The sequence below is a fragment of the Gopherus evgoodei genome, unplaced genomic scaffold, assembly GCF_007399415.2.
Source record: "Gopherus evgoodei ecotype Sinaloan lineage unplaced genomic scaffold, rGopEvg1_v1.p scaffold_58_arrow_ctg1, whole genome shotgun sequence".
Taxonomy (NCBI): Eukaryota; Metazoa; Chordata; order Testudines; family Testudinidae; genus Gopherus; species Gopherus evgoodei.
In genome coordinates this window covers 1-13027 of record NW_022060079.1, presented here as the reverse complement: position 1 = coordinate 13027, position 13027 = coordinate 1, and the positions used below count along the sequence as shown (strand labels likewise).

At 64.1% G+C, this 13027-nt stretch overlaps 1 protein-coding gene across 5 annotated transcripts; it reads left to right on the top strand.

The window, feature by feature from the left end:
* Positions 1 to 265: 265 nt before the first annotated feature.
* Positions 266 to 7782, top strand: SLC39A7 (solute carrier family 39 member 7). Of its 5 annotated transcripts, XM_030547388.1 has the most exons (9): positions 269 to 364; positions 1561 to 1909; positions 2009 to 2266; positions 2370 to 2538; positions 2777 to 2860; positions 3219 to 3356; positions 4510 to 4644; positions 4791 to 4987; positions 5937 to 7782. In XM_030547388.1, exons 2-9 carry the CDS (start codon positions 1574 to 1576, stop codon positions 6186 to 6188), a joined length of 1569 nt encoding a protein of 522 aa, XP_030403248.1. In that variant the 5' UTR covers positions 269 to 364; positions 1561 to 1573; the 3' UTR covers positions 6189 to 7782. The 5 variants fall into 5 exon arrangements, with proteins under 5 accessions (XP_030403245.1, XP_030403248.1, XP_030403247.1 ...); XM_030547385.1 differs by having other exon boundaries at positions 266 to 334; positions 1561 to 2266; XM_030547387.1 differs by having other exon boundaries at positions 1561 to 2266; positions 3224 to 3356; positions 4510 to 4574.
* Positions 7783 to 13027: the final 5245 nt, after the last annotated feature.

The following is a 13027-nucleotide window of genomic DNA, read 5'->3' as shown; positions in this document are numbered from 1 at the left end:
ACTGTCCGGTTTGTTTGCTCCCAGACCGGTGGGAAGGTGAAAGCGCTCCGCCCTAAACAAAGATGGCGACCGCTAGTCAGTCTTCACCCCGCCCCGCACAAAGATGGCGCCCCCATGGCAATAGTCCGGCTATGTCTCGTCACAGTCACCATCTTTGTGAGGGGCACACGGACGGCCTCCTGCGGCCTCCATCTTTAAGAGGGGCGATATTAAGGTCTATGGTTGCCGCCATCTTTGTGAAGGGCACTGCCTGCTCGCGGGGGAGGGGTGCACGGGTCTCGGAATTGTTCCCGCGAGATTTTGGAGGGGGAGGAGCCTGGCTGCCACGTCGGGGGTGAGCCGGAGCTAACGGGTCCCGGTGACGGTGAGACCCCCGGGGGCATAGAGAGGAGGAGGGGGCTAGAGGGGCCGCGTGGATGTGGGTTAGGGAGCTGGGCGGACGAGGGGCCCGTGGCCATAGAGAGGAAGGGGTGGGGGCTAGAGCGCCCCTTGGGGTGGGGGTGCGAGGGGCCCCGGGTCACAGAGACAAGCCCCGGCTGGACACGGCGGGGGGGTAGAAGGGCCTGGGGGGCTGCCCGGCAGGTAGAGGGGGCCACGTGGAGGTATAATGGCCATAGAGATGCTAGGCAAGAGGGGCCAGAAGGGCCGCACCAACCCTAGAGCCTGTGGGAAGCCCCGGGCTGTAAATCCGTGGGTGGCAGAGGGCGCCACCGTGTGATCCTAGCCCTGGGGAGGAAGCAGGGTAGGCAGGGCCGTGTAGGGTCATAGAGGGGCCAGGGAAGGGCATCTGGAGCCCTGGTTCTCAACTAGGGGTACATGTACCCATCGGGGGGTGCGGGGTCTTCCAGGGGTACATCAGCTCAGCTCGAGTCCTGCCTAGTTTTACAACAGGCTGCATGAAAAGCACCAGCCAAGTCAGTGCAGACTGAAATATCACACACCTGAGGAGAGAGCCAGCCATGATTCAGTAATGGTGGGCTGTGACGCCTGGAGTGTTATGTCTGGTTTTATAAGCAGGTAGTTTTTAAGTGAGGTGAAACTTGGGGTAGGCAAGACAAATCAGCCCCCCGAAAGGGGTGCAGTCGTCTGGGAAGGCTGAGGGCCGTGGGTGTAGAGCGTGTACTACGTGAGTCATAGTGATTGTGAGAAGGATCTTGCAGGGGTTCTTCGGGAGCAGCATTTCTCACTTTTTCTGATACCAGGGACCAGCTTGTTGCCTTCCAACCTGTGTCAGGGAGATCTCTGAGATGGCGCTGGTCCCCAGACCGGTTGTTGAGAAACGCTGTTCTAAACCCTCCTCTTGTGATCCCTGTGACCCAGCAGGGCCGTTCTAGACACTCCTCTCCATCAGTGTGGCCCTGCAGTGCTCGATCTGTTCTGGTTAGTTATGGTCATGCAGTACAGGCTCTAGACTCTGCTGCGCTGCTATGATTTTACACTGGCCTCTCTAGAATTTCTTCCACATTTCTGTGGTTCCTCTGCCTCTGCTGGAGAGAACGGGGACTAGAGGGGATATGTGAGCGTGACGGGGAATGTCATGCTCACACTCCTGCTTTCCAGCCGTGACAGCAGGATGGTGCTGCCTGGACAGACGCAGGGCAGAGCGGGACTCTATGGCCCAGTCGCCGCCATGATGGTTTGTGCAGCACTGATACAGATTACTTCTTCACACGAGGATCTGCACCACAGGCATTCGCATGAGGATCTGCACCATGGGCACAGCCATGCTGGGCACGGCCATGAGGATCTGTACCACGGGCATTCACACGAGGATCTGCACCATGGGCACAGCCATGCTGGGCACGGCCATGAGGATCTGTACCACGGGCATTCACACGAGGATCTGCACCATGGGCACAGCCATGCTGGGCACAGCCATGAGGATCTGTACCACGGGCATTCACACGAGGATCTGCACCATGGGCACAGCCATGAGGATCTGTACCACGGGCATTCACACGAGGATCTGCACCATGGGCGCAGCCATGCTGGGCACGGCCATGCTGAGGATTTGCACCACAGGCACAGCACCGTTGGGCACAGCCACGAGGATCTGCACCATGGGCACAGCCATGCTCACCACAGCCACTTGCACAGGGACTTCCACGGCCATGGGCATTCACACAAGGACTTCCACGGCCCCAGCGAGGCTGACTTTAGCCACCAGCCCAAGGAGGTCCATGTTCCGCACTCGGCTAAGGGGTCCCCGAGCCACCAGCAGTTGCCTGGGAAGGAGAGGCAGGACTTGGTCAAGCTATGGACACAGGTGAGTTCCTGTGTCGAACGTGGAGGTGCTGCCTTGCACGTGCTTGCACCGGCGTAACCCCCTGACAGTATCTCTCCTCCTCCTCTCCCCACAACCTCTGCAGGCCATCGGAGCCACCTTGCTGATCAGCGCCGCCCCCTACTTCATCCTCTTCCTCATCCCCGTGGAATCAAACACTTCCCAGCACCAAGCCCTGCTCAGGCTGCTGCTCAGCTTTGCCTCGGGGGGACTCCTGGGGGACGCCTTCCTGCACCTCATCCCCCATGCTTTGGGTGAGCAGCACCCAGATGGAATGGGACATGGGGCCTCTCCCCTCTCAGGATCCCAGCTCCAATCTGGCCTGGGGTAGGGGGACTGGTTGGCTTAGGGGCAGGGAATGGGATACGAGGCATTCCTCTCTGGGAGGTGCCTGGGATGTGGCCGATCTGGCTCAGGGGGCAGGGAATGGGCCCTGGGGCCTCTTCCCTTGTGGGGGTCTGGTCACTCATCTCTGCCCCTTTTCCTCCCCAGTGCCCCATTCCCATCACATGGAAGGCGGCCATGTCCATTCTCACTCCCCCACGGTGTCAGCTGGCCATGGTCACTCCCACCAAGGTGAGGCGGGGGGCAGTGGGTGGGGGAGAAAAGGCTGGGCAGACCAGGGAAAGGGGGCTGTGGTTGGAGGTTTGTGTGGGGCAGCGTGAAGCGGGGCCCAGAAGGGCTAGGGTTTCTGCAGAGAGCTGGAGAGGCTCGTGTCTGTGGCTGGGCAGGGGATGGGGGTAATGGCTATAGGGGAGGTGTAGTGGGGGGCAGGTTAGTGGGTTGGCACTCTTTCCAGCCACCCCCCCAGGGCAGCATTCCAGGCAAGTGACAGCAGTGGGGCTCTGGTCCTGGGAGAGGGCTGTACTGTTGTGGGGGAAGAGGGGCTGATAGTCTCTTTCCCAGCCTGCCCCACATCATCTCTGCTCCCCAGGGCAGGATCACCAGCGGATGATGGCTGTGGGGCTCTGGGTGCTGGCTGGCATTGTAGCCTTCCTGGTGGTGGAGAAGTTTGTGAGACACGTGAAAGGGGGACATGGCCATGGGCACAGCCACAGCGGACAGAACCATGGTACGTACCACATGGGAACCCCCACCATGGTTCCCCCAGCCATGGACACAGCCGGACACCCCCCCACACACATGTCCCACCCGCCCCCCTCAATGGTTCCCCCAGCCATGGGCACAACCGGACACCATCCCCTGCATGTGCCACCCGCCCCCCACGGATCTCCCAGCCTTGGGCACAGCCATGGTACGTACCGTCCAGGACCCCTCCCCCCCATGTCCCCCCAGATCCCCTCCCCACAACCCAACCCTCCCCCAGATCACCTGGCCATGGGCAGAGCCACAGTGGCACAGCCACGGTACGTACCAGCTGGAACACCCTCCCCCATTTCCAGCACCCCTGGCTTGTACACGGTGTTAGAACCCCGGGTCCAGTTTTGGAGCCCCTAACTGAGGGGGATGGGGGGGATAGCTCAGTGGTTTGAGCATTGACCTGCTAAACCCAAGGTTGTGAGTTCAGTCCTTGGGGGGGCTATTTAGGAATCTGGGGCAAAAATCAGTACTTGGTCCTGCTAGTGAAGGAAGGGGGCTGGACTCAATGACCATCCAGTTCTATGAGATAGGTGTATTAACTCCAGCGGGCTGGGGATACATTGGGGAGGGGTCAGAGAAGAGCCATGGGAACGGTGGAGGGCTGGAAAGCCTCCAGAAGCACCGTCTGTTTCACTGACCCCGGAGAAGGCGAAGGGGTGGCGTGATCCCCGTCTCCGTCCTGCTGAGCTCCTCTGTCTAGCCCAGGACGGTCTAACGCCATCCACCGGCTGGGGAATGAACCAGTGGAACCATTTCCCAAGGTCTTGGCAGATTCTCCAGCCCGGCCGTATTTAACCTAGAGTTGACTGGTTCTCTCCGAGATCTGCTCTGGGGATTACTATGGGGCAGGTTGCTGGCCTGTGCTGTACGGGGGGTCAGACCGGTCCCTTCTGGCCTCGGAATCCATGGATTGGAGTGGGCTTGGGAAGGGGAGTGCCATATAAGGGCCCTGACGGGTCTGCAGGTGACTCTGGGGATCAGTGGGAGGGGTGCTGATGGGTCCTGGACCCACACGGTAGCGAGAGTCCCCCTCCTCTCCCTGCACTGTCCCTGGGCAGGCTCCTGGGAGAGGGACTAGGGCAGTCTGCCCTGACCCCCCCAACTACCCCCTGGTCCACCCACAGCTCCGAAGGCGAAGAGCAGCTCTGGCGAGGAGGACAACGGGCCCCAGGAGAGGAAGGCCGGCAAGGTGCGTGCCCCTGACAAGGCAGCCCCCAAAAAGAGGGGCCAGGAGTCAGAGGAACGGACTCAGCAGTCCAGTAAGTTGTCAGGGGTGCTGGAGGGAGGGAGCTGGGTCCGTGGGGGGCACCATGGCACAGAAAGCATCTGGGGAAGGAGAAGGGGGGCGCAGCGGAGAGCGTTTGAGGGGGAGGTTTCAACTCCTGTCTCCCTCCCCCCCCTGCAGCAATGAAGGTCTCTGGGTATCTGAACCTGGCGGCCGACCTGACGCACAACTTCACGGACGGGCTGGCGATCGGGGCGTCATTCCTGGCGGGGGCTGGGGTGGGGGCTGTGACCACCCTCACCGTGCTGCTCCACGAGGTGCCCCACGAAGTGGGCGACTTCGCCATTCTCGTCCAGTCAGGCTGTAGCAAGCGCAAGGTACAGCCTCGGCCCTGGGATCCCTGCTAACCCTGCCCCGGACCCCGCCCCCCGCTGCTGCCTGCCTCCCCACCGTGGGACCCCTGTTGACCCTGCCTCCTTGCTAACCCCGCCCTGGACCCCTGCTGCTTCCTGCTCCTGCCCTGGGACCCCCACTGACCCCGCCCCCTTGCTAACCTCACCCTGGGACCCTCCCTGCTAACCTCGCCCCCTTGCTGACCCTGCCCCAGAGCCCTGCTGCTGCCTGCTCTCCCCCATCCTGGGATCCCTGCTGAGCCCACGCCCTTGCTAACCCTGCCCCGGACCCCTTCTGCTGCCAGCTTCCCCCCCACCCCCGCCCTGGGACGCCTGCTGACCCCGTCCCCTTGCTAACCCCGCCTCAGAGCCCTGCTGCTGCCTGCCCTCCCTCGCCCTGGGATCCCTGCTGAGCCCACGCCCTTGCTAACCCTGCCCCGGACCCCTTCTGCTGCCAGCTTCCCCCCCACCCCCGCCCTGGGACGCCTGCTGACCCCGTCCCCTTGCTAACCCGCCCTGGGACCCTCCCTGCTGACCCCGCCCCCTTGCTAACCCCGCCCTGGGACCCTCCCTGCTGACCCCGCCCCCTTGCTAACCCTGCCCCAGACCCCTACTGCTGCCTGCTCCCGCCCTGGGCTCCCTGCTTACTCTGCCCTCTTGCTGATCCCACCAGGGACCCCTGCTGCTGCTTACCCCGGCCCTGGGATCCCTGCTGACCTTGCCCCCTTGCTAACCCTGCCTCGGACCCCCCGCTGCTGCCTGCCCCCACTCCTGTATTCCCTACTCACCCCTGCCCCGGGACTCCTGCTAAGGCCTGACCTCGCCCCCCTGTAGTCTTCTGCTGACCCTGCCCCACACCCCTACTTGCCCCCCAGTCCCACCAACCCCCATAGCCCTCCACTGATACCCCCCGGTCCCTCTCTCTCCCCCGCAGGCGATGAAGCTGCAGCTGCTGACGGCGCTGGGCGCCCTGGCGGGCACGGCTTGCTCACTGCTGGCCGAGGGCATCGGGGAGGCAGCCACGGCCTGGATCCTGCCCTTCACGGCGGGCGGGTTCATCTACGTGGGCACCGTGTCAGTGATCCCGGAGCTGCTGCGGGATGCGGCGCCCCTGCAGTCCCTGCTGGAGGTGCTGGGGCTGGTCTGCGGCGTCGCCATGATGGTGCTCATCGCGCACTACGAGTAGCAGGCCCCAGCAGGGGGCGCCTGGGGGGCGGTGGTGCGTGGACCCAGGCATCTGGGATGGGACTCCAGGGGCGGGGGGTGTGGTACACCCTGGCATCCGGGACACAGGGGGGAGGGGAGCGGGGACCAGTTCTGCGTGGACCCAGGTGTCCAGGATTGGGGGTGCTATGTGGGGGGAGGCCACGTGAATCCTGGTGACCAGGGTGGGGGACATGCCCCTCCCCATCCCAGATGCCTGGGGCCACCCAGAACTTCCCCCTGGGGTGGGGCTGCTGTGTGAGCCCTGGGGCTATCTGGGGGGCAGGGAGGATGCAGTGCGTGCCGTGGGAAGAGGGTGGCACGGACACTGGTGGCCAGGTGCCGACACACTCACGCTGGAATTGGGTGGTGGCAAGGACCCCAGTAATGGGGCTGGCGCAGTGCAGGCTCTGGGGCTGGATTAGACCTCGGGGTGGGCACCATATAGACGTGGGGTTGTGAGTGCCCTGTAGACACAGGCACCTCTGCTGGGGGGAGGGGGCAGCCGCACAGCCCCAGTAGCCAGGGACAGAGGATGGCCCAGACACTGGCGTGGGGGGAATCTCATTGGCCTTGGCATCCGGAGGCATCATCTGACTTCCAGCTGAACAGAGGGCAGGGGGGTGCGAACCTGGGGCGAGGGAGGTAATGTGATGCTGCTTGATTTGTTTTCTGGGAGGGTCCAAATCCAAGTCCCTCCCCAGCCCTGTGTGTCCCCTAGAGGTGAGATGGGGGGCAGCAGGGCCGCCCTTTGCTTTGGAAGGGGGACCTTATGGAAGTGAATCCTCTTGGCAACATCATGGGTTCGTTTGGAGAAGATGGGGAGAAAAGCACCTGCCCTCTGGACCACATGGGGGGCTACATGGGGGGGTTATGCAGAATCCTTTGCTTCTTGGACCAGGTTTTCTTGGGGCAGATTACTCAGAATTCTCCCCCACAACCCACCCTGTGTGACCCCCAAACCAGAGCAGCTATCCAGGCTAGTTCCATATGGGGTGACTGCCCTGACCCCCCCACCACACTTGGGACCAAAGGGGCATTGAGCAGGGCTAATCAAGACACTGCTAGGCGACAGTTCCCCGACAGAGGTTATTTTGGAGGGAACTGGGGGTAATTCTTGGGTGCAGGGCTTTGGTGATGGAGGGGACAAGCAGACCCAGTCATCTGGGGCTGCTGGGGGAGAAGGGGGATTAGCATGCGGACCCAGGCATCCCGACCTGGGGGAATTATTATGAACTGCGGGATCCAGGGGGTCCATGTGGACCCAGGCATCTGGAGCTGGAAGGCAAATCACAAGCACCCAGCTCGATGGTGTCCCTATTGAATGGTATGTCCTGGGGGAGGGGCTGTTAATTAGGGGTGACTTTGGAGCCTGGTGGTTGTGGGGTCAATTACTCCCGGGGGGAGGAGGGCAGGAAAGGTTTTAGAAGAGGGGGTATATTTTTGTAGATGATTTTGCTTTTGTATGGGTGCACTGGGGGCCAGGAAAGGGCAGAGGGGGGGCCCTGCAGGACTATTTTGTGGATGATTGTAGCAAAAATTGTTTTATTAACGGATTAAACAATGATCTGAGATGCTGTTGGTGCAAAGTCTGTATGTACTGGAGGAGGGGGTGGTACCCCATGGACAGCAGGGGGCATGGAGTGACCACCTCACTGCTTGTTTCATCAGGATCTGGTCCTGACTCCTACCTCCCCGAGCAGGGAGAGAACCTAGGAGTCCTGGCTCCCAATCCTCCCCCCATCCCTGTGGGAGGAGAGAACCCAGGAGTCCTGGCTCCCAATCCTCCCCCCATCCCTGTGGGGGGAGAGAACCCAGGAGTCCTGGCTCCCAATCCTCGCCCCACCCTCGTGGGAGGAGAGAACCCAGGAGTCCTGGCTCCCAATCCTCCCCCCATCCCTGTGGGGGGAGAGAACCCAGGAGTCCTGGCTCCCAATCCTCTCCCCATCCCTGTGGGGGGAGAGAACCCAGGAGTCCTGGCTCCCAATCCTCCCCCCATCCCTGTGGGGGGAGAGAACCCAGGAGTCCTGGCTCCCAATCCTCGCCTCACCCTCGTGGGGGGAGAGAACCCAGGAGTCCTGGCTCCCAATCCTCACCCCATCCCTGTGGGGGGAGAGAACCCAGGAGTCCTGGCTCCCAATCCTCGCCCCACCCCCGAGCGGGGAGAGAACCCAGGAGTCCTGGCTCCCAATCCTCGCCCCACCCCCGAGCGGGGAGAGAACCCAGGAGTCCTGGCTCCCAATCCTCGCCTCACCCTCGTGGGGGGAGAGAACCCAGGAGTCCTGGCTCCCAATCCTCCCCCCACGGAGAGAACCCAGGAATCCTGGCTCCCAATCCTCCCCCGATCCCTGTGGGGGGAGAGAACCCAGGAGTCCTGGCTCCCAATCCTCGCCCCACCCCCGAGCGGGGAGAGAACCCAGGAGTCCTGGCTCCCAATCCTCGCCCCACCCCCGAGCGGGGAGAGAACCCAGGAGTCCTGGCTCCCAATCCTCGCCTCACCCTCGTGGGGGGAGAGAACCCAGGAGTCCTGGCTCCCAATCCTCCCCCCACGGAGAGAACCCAGGAATCCTGGCTCCCAATCCTCCCCCGATCCCTGTGGGGGGAGAGAACCCAGGAGTCCTGGCTCCCAATCCTCCCCCCACCCCTGTGGGGGGAGAGAACCCAGGAGTCCTGGCTCCCAATCCTCCCCCCACCCCCGAGCGGGGAGAGAACCCAGGAGTCCTGGCTCCCAATCCTCGCCTCACCCTCGTGGGGGGAGAGAACCCAGGAGTCCTGGCTCCCAATCCTCGCCCCACCCTCGTGGGAGGAGAGAACCCAGGAGTCCTGGCTCCCAATCCTCACCCCATCCCTGTGGGGGGAGAGAACCCAGGAGTCCTGGCTCCCAATCCTCCCCCCACCCCCGAGCAGGGAGAGAACCCCGGAGTCCTGGCTCCCAATCCTCCCCCCACCCCTGTGGGGGGAGAGAACCCAGGAGTCCTGGCTCCCAATCCTCGCCCCATCCCTGTGGGGGGAGAGAACCCAGGAGTCCTGGCTCCCAATCCTCCCCCCACCCCCGAGCAGGGAGAGAACCCAGGAGTCCTGGCTCCCAATCCTCGCCCCATCCCTGTGGGGGGAGAGAACCCAGGAGTCCTGGCTCCCAATCCTCCCCCCACCCCCGAGCAGGGAGAGAACCCAGGAGTCCTGGCTCCCAATCCTCCCCCCACCCCCGAGCAGGGAGAGAACCCAGGAGTCCTGCCCCAGCTCCCGCACTCTGGGCCGGGAGGACTCTGACCATAGAGTTCCCGCCTAGAGCTGCCGTCTCTGGGGCCCGTCCCCGCCCCCGCTCTATGGTCCTCGCGGCGCTGTCATGGCGGCCCCGCTGCGGCTCCGCGCCACGCTGGCCCTGGTGACAGGTGCACCCAGCAGGGGGCGCTCGGGGGCGGGGCTACCCGGGAGGGGCCCTGGGGACTGGGGGGGGTCTGAGCCCCCCCCGTCTCTGACCCTGGTTCCCCCCATGGCAGGCGGGGGGGGCAGCGGGATTGGTATAGGTACCTGGGGGGGGTGTCTGGGGGTCCCTACAGGGGTTCTGGGTTCCCCCCATCTCTGACCCTGGTTCCCCCCATGGCAGGCGGCGGGGGGGCAGCGGGATTTGGTATATGCATCTGCAGGGGGTTGTCTGGGGTTCCCTACAGGGGTTCTGGGTCCCCCCCCCGTCTCTGACTCTGGTTCCCCCCATGGCAGGCGGGGAGTGGGGGCAGCGGAGTTGGTATAGGTACCTGGGGTGTGTGTCTGGGGTTCCCTAGAGTGGTTCTGGGTCCCCCCGTCTCTGACCCTGGTTCCCCCCATGGCAGGAGAGGGGGCAGCGGGATTGGTATGGGTATCTGGGGGGGTGTTTGGGGGTCCCTACAGGGGTTCTGGTTCCCCCCATCTCTGACCCTGGTTCCCTCCATGGCAGGCGGGGGTGGGGGGCAGCGGGATTGGTATAGGTATCTGGGGGCGGTCTGGGGGTCCCTACAGGGGTTCTGGGTCGCCCCCGTCTCTGACCCTGGTTCCCCCCATGGCAGGTGGGTGGGGGCAACGGGATTGGTATAGGTATCTGGGGGGGGTCTGGGGGTCCCTACAGGGGTTCTGGGTCGCCCCCGTCTCTGACCCTGGTTCCCCCCATGGCAGGCGGGGAGGTGAAGCGGGATTGGTATAGGTATCTGGGGGGGTATCTGGGGGTCCGTACAGGGGGTCTGGGTCCCCCCCGTCTCTGACCCTGGTTCCCCCCATGGCAGGCGGGGGGGTGCAGCGGGATTGGTATAGGTATCTGGGGGGGTGTTTGGGGGTCCCTACAGGGGTTCTGGTTCCTCCCCATCTCTGACCCTCGTTCCCTCCATGGCAGGCGGGGGTGGGGGGCAGCGGGATTGGTATAGGTACCTGGGGGAGGTCTGGAGGTCCCTACAGGGGTTCTGGATCCCCCCCCCCCGTCTCTGAGCCTGCTTCCCCCCATGGCAGGAGAGGGGGCAGCGGGATTGGTATAGGTATCGGGGGGAGTCTGGGGGTCCATAAAGGGGTTCTGGGTCCCACCATCTCTGACCCTGGTTCCCCCCATGGCAGGCGGGGGGGGCAGCAGGATTGATATAGGTATCTGGTGGGGTGTCTGAGGGTCCCTACAGGGGTTCTGGGTCTCCCCCCCGTCTCTGACCCTGGTTCCCCCCATGGCAGGCGGGGGGGGGGGGGGCAGCGGGATTGGTATAGGTACCTGGGGTGTGTGTCTGGGGGTCGGTACAGGGGTTCTGGGTCCCCCCCCAGCACATCTCTGACCCTGGTTCCCCCCATAGCAGGCGGGGAGAACAGCGGGATTGGTTTAGGTATCTGGGGGGGGTCTGAGGGTCCCGACAGGGGTTCTGAGCCCCCCCGTCTCTGACCCTGGTTCCCCCCATGGCAGGCAGGGGGGGCAGCGGGATTGGTATAGGTATTGGGGGGGTCTGGGGGTCCCTACAGGGGTTCTGGGTCCCCCCCATCTCTGACCCTGGTTCCTCCCATGGCAGGCGGGGGGGGCAGCGGGATTGGTATAGGTATCTGGGGGGGGTGTCTGGGGGTCCCTACAGGGGTCCTGGGTCCCCCCCAGCACATCTCTCACCCTGGTTCCCCCCATGGCAGGCGGGGGGGGCAGCGGGATTGGTATAGGTATCTGGGGGGGTGTTTGGGGGTCCCTACAGGGGTTCTGGTTCCTCCCCATCTCTGACCCTGGTTCCCTCCATGGCAGGCGGGGGTGGGGGGCAGCGGGATTGGTATAGGTATCTGGGGGCGGTCTGGGGGTCCCTACAGGGGTTCTGGGTCCCCCTGTCTCTGACCCTGGTTCCCCCCATGGCAGGTGGGGGGGGCAGCGGGTTTGGTATAGGTATCTGGGGGAGGTCTGGGGGTCCCTACAGGGGTTCTGGGTCGCCCCCGTCTCTGACCCTGGTTCCCCCCATGGCAGGTGGGTGGGGGCAACGGGATTGGTATAGGTATCTGGGGGGGGTCTGGGGGTCCCTACAGGGGTTCTGGGTCCCCCTGTCTCTGACCCTGGTTCCCCCCATGGCAGGTGGGGGGGGGCAACGGGTTTGGTATAGTTATCTGGGGGAGGTCTGGGGGTCCCTACAGGGGTTCTAGATCCCCCCCCGTCTCTGACCCTGGTTCCCCTCATGGCAGGCGGGGTGGCAGCGGGATTGGTATAGGTATCTGGGGGGGGGGGGTCTGGGGGTCCCTACAGGGGTTCTGGGTCCCCCCCGTCTCTGACCCTGGTTCCCCCCATGGCAGGCGGGAGGGAGGCAGCGGGATTGGTATAGGTACCTGAGGTGTGTGTCTGGGGGTCCCTAGAGTGGTTCTGGGTCCCCCTGTCTCAGACCCTGGTTCCCCCCGTGGCAGGCGCGTGGGGCAGCGGGATTGGTATAGGTATCTGGGGGGGTCTGGGGGTCCCTACAGGGGTTCTGGGTCCCACCCCCGTCTCTGACCCTGGTTCCCCCCATGGCAGGCTGGGGGGGGCAGCGGGATTGGTATAGGTATCTGGGAGGGGGGGTGTCTGGGGGTCCCTACAGGGGTTCTGGCTCCCCCTGTCTCAGACCCTGGTTCCCCCTGTGGCAGGCGCGTGGGGCAGCGGGATTGGTATAGGTATCTGGGGGGGTCTGGGGGTCCCTACAGGGGTTCTGGGTCCCACCCCCGTCTCTGACCCTGGTTCCCCCCATGGCAGGCTGGGGGGGGCAGCGGGATTGGTATAGGTATCTGGGGGCGGTCTGGGGCTCCCTACAGAGCTTCTGGGTCCCTCTGTCTCTGACCCTGGTTCCCCCCATGGCGGGGGGAGGGAGCGGGATTGGTATAGATATCGGGGAGGGGGGGTGTCTGGGGGTCCCTACAGGGGTTCTGGGTCCCCCTGTCTCAGACCCTGGTTCCCCCTGTGGCAGGCGCGGGGGGGCAGCGGGATTGGTATAGGTATCTGGGGGCGGTCTGGGGGTCCCTACAGCGGTTCTGGGTCGCACCCGTCTCTGACCCTGGTTCCCCCCATGGCAGGTAAGTGGGGGCAACGGGATTGGTATAGGTATCTGGGGGGGGTCTGGGGGTCCCTACAGGGGTTCTGGGTCCCCCTGTCTCTGACCCTGGTTCCCCCCATGGCAGGTGGGGGGGGCAGCGGATTTGGTATAGGTATCTGGGGGCGGTCTGGGGGTCCCTACAGGGGTTCTAGATCCCCCCCCATCTCTGACCCTGGTTCCCCTCATGGCAGGCGGGGGGGCAGCGGGATTGGTATAGGTATCTGGGGGGGGTCTGGGGGTCCCTACAGGGGTTCTGGGTCCCCCTGTCTCTGACCCTGGTTCCCCCCATGGC